The 5593-nt window shown below is 39.1% G+C and overlaps 1 protein-coding gene and 1 non-coding gene across 2 annotated transcripts; one reads left to right on the top strand and one right to left on the bottom strand.

Moving 5' to 3' along the window:
• Positions 1 to 3203: 3203 nt before the first annotated feature.
• LOC145128032 (small nucleolar RNA R71) lies at positions 3204 to 3310 on the bottom strand. The gene has a single exon (XR_013716635.1). It is a non-coding gene; the product is annotated as a small nucleolar RNA R71 (small nucleolar RNA).
• Positions 3311 to 4037: 727 nt separating this feature from the next.
• Positions 4038 to 4694, top strand: LOC145126957 (uncharacterized). Its single transcript, XM_079062221.1, has one exon. The coding sequence runs from the start codon at positions 4038 to 4040 to the stop codon at positions 4692 to 4694; it is 657 nt and encodes a 218-aa protein (XP_078918347.1).
• Positions 4695 to 5593: the final 899 nt, after the last annotated feature.

The raw sequence follows: 5593 nt of genomic DNA, 5'->3' as shown, positions 1-5593 counted from the left end.
ACTGAATCAAGTTCATGATGAGAATTTTGTGAATCCATTTTTTTTAATTTTGATTAATTTTTTTTAAGTCAAAAGTCAAAAATTAAAAACTAAAATTTTTGGTTGAAAATGGAATTTGAAAATAAAAGAAATTGATTTTTGGGCTGAAAATGTTAAAAATGCGAAACTAAGGAATCGAAGATATGGTATTTGAGTTAAAAAGGGAAGGAATGTAACATCTAGCAAGCTAGATGAGTTGGTAGGGGCGCTGATTGATGAAGCTGGGGACCCGGGTTCGAACCTCGGCAGCCCCAAAAAACCCTCCTTTTTTAATAAGCGCTGAACGAGAAAGAGGCTGCTTGCTGAACGTTGAATGAGGCTGCTGAATGCTGAACGAAAGTGGGCCGAACACGTGCTGGGCCGAGGTGTTGCTGGGCCGCAAACTGCTGAGCCGTAAACGTCCGAGAAGCCCTAGCCGCAAACCGATTACGACCGCCGCCGAGAAACCCTAGCCGCAAACGCTTCTTCGGTCGTGAACCCTTCAATGGCCGTGAACACTTCGCAGATTACGTGAAAAACAGCGTTTTTCACCTCTTTTTGCTCCAAAACTCGATCAAAAACTCGTTTTTATCAAAAACACGAAGAACAAACCCCCCTAATTTTCAAAGATCTATCCAAAAACGCAAAAATCCTTCAAAAATAAGATCAAATACGCTCCATATCTGGAAAAATTGATTGATACAATTCAAGCTCTGATACCACTTGTAAGTCCCAAATCTGCTTGTGTATCAATCAGATCCGTTTGATGGTGCAGAAGCTCAATCAAACGGATGATGCCAGATCAAATGAAGAAGAAGAAGAAGAACAAGTTAATCTACGATGTATTCAATGAATATAATGATGCTCCATACACATAGTACACACACACACACTAGTTCTTCTCTCTCTGAAACACACCTTGAATTTTTTTTTAGATTTTCTTTATTAAAAGAAAGGATACTTAAACACAAAAATTAAAATATGAGAACTTGTTTACGGCCGTAATCAATTTACACTAGTTTACGGCCGTATACTCAAAAGATTACAGTCAAGAAATAGTTTCCGGTCTTTGAATATTAACTGATTACAGCTTTCTAAGAAAAGCTATTTACGGCCTTTGAAGATCAACGGATTACGACTGTATATAATGTTTACGGCCGTACTCACTTCAACAACAATAACCGTAAACTCCCAGAAATGATGAAGACAAGTATTTTTTCAGTTAGTTCTTGATTCCTTTAGCTGTGAAACACGATCTAATGTAGAACCAAGCCTTGAACAACGAAGAATTTGAAGATTCCTTCAACCGTAAACACCACTACAACTTGTTTTGATAACTGATTTGCTTTGATACCAATTGTAAGGTCCCAATTACAAGATCCAAACCAGTGATCAAAACAAACAATAACAGAAATGAGTAGAAGAAGCAGATAATCAAGCAATGCACACGTTTATTCACTAAAACGTCAAGTACACCTTGAAGAATCACACACACTGACCGTAAACAGTTGTGATACGTCACACACTGACAGACACTGACACAAACTATATATAGGAAAGACTGGTCGTAAACAGGTTTACGGCCGTAAACGTGTTTACGGCCGTAAACACCTACCCAACCGTAAACACAAAACAATTAGCTACAAAACACCTCTAAAATGACCAAGATCCTACCAAGACCTATACAGATAATTGCCTAGCCCAAACCACAAATCTATGACCTATCAAACAAATCATGTATTAAATTGAATCAATAAACAAAATTGGTCAATTAATTATAAGTCTGATCAATCCGAACCAAACACTAGTAAGCTTGTAAGTTTGTCCGCTTCATCACCGAATAAATAAGCTAGTTTGCTAAAGGATTAAATTGGTGAATACTAATTTGGTCATCTTATGAATCGGTAACTAAAGAAACTAAATCCATTGCACTTCCATAAATCAACCATAATAACAAATAAATCTAAAGCTAAATGAAAGTCTCTTACTTACCTTGGTTATTTCATACTTGTTAATTTGCTTTAGTTAGTGTTAGCTGAATTAAGTGATAATTAGTTAGTTTGATAATTGAAGTATCTAGTCTTGCAAATCTAGGAAACCAAAACTTTTTTTTAATTTTATTAGTATTTAGTTAATAGTAGAATAAAGTTAGTTAAAACACCGTTCCTTGTGTTCGACACTCGTTCTTACCTTAGCTATATTATTGAACGATTAGGTACACTGCCTAGTGTGTTTAATAGTCTAGTGAAGGAAATAGCTTTTATAAATTTAAAACTTGAATAAAAATACAAACACATTAAATACACATCAAGTTTTTGGCGCCGTTGCCGGGGAACGGTTCCGTATTAGTTACTTTTATCTGCTATTTTTATTTTAGGATTATTTGCTATTTTTTTGTTTTAATTTAATTTAGATTTTTCCTCTTTTTAACTCACCACGTCGTGGTAATTTGTACCACGCCGTGGCATCGTAACAGTAGAATTTTATTTTTCGTTTTTTTTTCTTATTACACGTTTCCTTAATTCATTTGCAGATTGTTTATGACCCGTGGATCAAATTCATCCTTGATCCCACCACTGGAAAACCCGGAATCATCGTTTTGCAAGAACAAGGTCAAGACCGAAGAAGATACTCCAAATAAGTCACCTTTCAAGAGTCTTAAATCGGTTTTTGGTTAAAAGAAGGGAAAGAAAGTGGGGGAATCCAGCAACACAAAAGAAGACACTGAGTACGAGACCGAGAAGGAGGAAAGTGTTACCGATTTTGAAGAAAGTGATCACGAAGAAGAACCCGACAAAACCATGGCCAACATTGCTGACCTCTCGATGGAGGCGTACAAAAAGAGAATTTGAGACGACACCGGTCCGGGGCTTGTGCAACCCACCATACCCGCCACTGCTACATTTGAACTTAAGGGGCACATCCTTACAGCACTTAAGGAGACTCCTTTCACCGGAAAGGATCATGAAGACGCCTATAAGCATCTAGATGAAGTCAACGACATCGCCAACTACTTTAACATTCCAAATGTACCAAGAGAAACAGTGTTGTTGAGGATGCTCCCTGTCACTTTCAAGGGGGCCGCGAAGGATTGGCTAAAGGCACTTCCACCAGGCACGGTAACGACATGTGCAAAAATGCGTGAATTGTTTTTGGAACAGTTTTGCCCACCATCCAAGGTTGCTAAGCTCAAAAAGGCCATCGCCAATTTTGAAAAACAAATGGGGGAGTCGTTGTACAAAGCATGGGAGCGCTACAAAGGCTTGATAAGGAATTGCCCACAAAATGACCTCAATGTGCAACAAGAAGTGTCGATCTTTTATGATGGGGTGAACGTCACCACTAGACAACTCCTTGACTCTCAAGGCCCCTTAACAAAGAAAAATCCGGCAGAAGTTAAGGAACTCATTGAAGAATTCTCTAAGCACTCTAGAGAATACCATAATCCAAGGAATGATGTAACGAGGGGTTCAGCTAATGCAGCTTCGGAAGACATGTCGGCGGTTATGACAATATTGCACAACATGGATAGGAGGATGACTAAGATGGATCAAACAATCCATGCTATTCGGGTTGGGTGTGAAAACTGTAACGGTCCACATTTGACTAGAGATTGTGACCTTGATGAGAATGGAAACCGGAAGGTTCAAGCTTGCTACTCGAGCGGTGATCGTTTTGATGAAGATTGGAGAAAACCCAAGAAAAAATGGTTAACTTATGATGAGTATAAAAAGGCCAAGGAGGAAAAATATGAACAAAAAGGAAGAGGCTTTTACCAAAAAGAGGAACCACAGGCTGAAAAGAAATCTGACTTCAAATCAATGCTCACACGATTTGCAGCCGTTTATGAAAAGAGGCATGAGGGAACTGACGCAGCAATTAAGGAACAACAAATAATGATGAAAGAGCAACAAGCCATGATGAAGGAACAAAAAGAGATGATGAAAAACCAACAAGCATTATTTTGAAATAAACAAGCTTCAATCCTCAATATTGAAAAACAATTTGGGCAACTAGCTATGCGATTCAATGAAAGATCACCGGGAGGACTTCCGGGAAATACCGAACAAAACCCAAGAGGAGCTCACATACAAGCCATCACCACTAGGAGTGGAAAAATTATTACTCATTTGACTCCCGTAGACAGTAACAAGCCGAAGGTGGAGCTAGAAATTCGAGAGGAAAGTCAAGGAAACAATTCTGGACAATCACCACGACGTGGTCCAAATGCCACGGCGTGGCAGGAAGCTGAAAAGAAAACTTCGAAACCTGTAAAGCCATACCGCCCACCATTGCCATTCCCAAGTAGAGCAATTCAAGAGAAGCATGCTGAAGAATATGGGAGGTTTTTAGACCATATAAAGTCTCTTGAAATAAACATTCCCTTCCTTGAGGCTCTAATTGAAATGCCAAAATACGCAAAGTTTCTCAAGGACCTCTTAACTAATCGAAAGAAAATGAAGGGTTTATCCAAAGTTGTATTGAACGAAACCTATTCCGCTGCAATGCTAAACATGTTACCAAAAAAGATGGGTGACCCAGGGAGCATAACCTTACCATGCCAATTCGGGAATCTAGCAACAAGTCATGCTCTTGCCGACTCGAGAGCAAGTGTTAATTTGATGCCTTACTCATTTTTCAAGAAGCTCGATCTTCCCGAGTCAAGACCGGTCTGAATGGTCATCCATTTAGACAACAAGACCATGACCTTTCCAAGGGGTATATGTGAAGACTTGTTAGTAAAAGTTGACAAGTTTGTTTTTCCAGCAGATTTCATCGTACTAGACATGGAGGAAGAGGAACAAGTCCCAATCATCCTTGGAAGGCCATTCTTGAGTATCGCCCGAGCTTTAGTCGATATAAGAGAGTCCAAACTCACTCTCCGAGTTGGAGAAGAAGCGGTTACTTTTGGAGTTAATCGGGCACTCCAACATTCAAGGATAAGTGACGACATGACGTTTTATGTCGACGTGCTAGACGAATTACTTGAAAAAAAGCTAGAGGGGTGGAAAGAAAAAGAGACTGAGGGATTTATGGTGCTTGAGGAAGGTAATTTTGATCCCAAACTGGATATTCAAGAGTTAGAGAAGTTATTAGAAGAAAGTGAGTACAATGAAGCAATAAAAGAGGCAGAAGAGTCAACACGACGTGGTGGTGAGAACATGTCGTGGCAAGGTTTTTTTTCGCAATCTGGAATTAAAAGTTGCGACACCACGACGTGGCAGGATGCCCATGTCATGGTAACTGACGAAAACCAGAAAATCGAGTTGAAAGCCCTCCCCGAACACTTGGAATATGCATTCTTGGAAGAACGACAACAAAAACCAGTAATCATAGCTTCCGATCTTGAAACACATGAAAAAGAAAGCCTCGTAAAGGTATTAACGAAAAGACAAGGTGCTATAGCATGGAAGATCACTGACATCAAGGGGATTAGTCGAGCCTACTGTTCTCATAAGATTAACTTAGAAGAAGGAGTAAATCCCATAGTACAACGTCAAAGAAGACTTAACCCAAATATGCAAGAACTAGTTAAAAAGGAGGTTGTTAAACTTTTAGATGATGGTATCATTTA

This window comes from Lactuca virosa, chromosome 7 (genome assembly GCF_052849685.1).
Source record: "Lactuca virosa cultivar CGN04683 chromosome 7, Lactuca_virosa_CGN04683_v6, whole genome shotgun sequence".
NCBI lineage: Eukaryota > Viridiplantae > Streptophyta > Magnoliopsida > Asterales > Asteraceae > Lactuca > Lactuca virosa.
The sequence above is the reverse complement of the archived record's forward strand: the minus strand, read 5'-3'. Positions and strand labels throughout refer to the sequence as shown.

What these genes read in the sequence shown, in the direction of transcription:
- LOC145126957 (XM_079062221.1), top strand. Translation starts at nt 4,038, where the DNA reads ATGCGATTCAATGAAAGATCACCGGGAGGACTTCCGGGAAATACCGAA.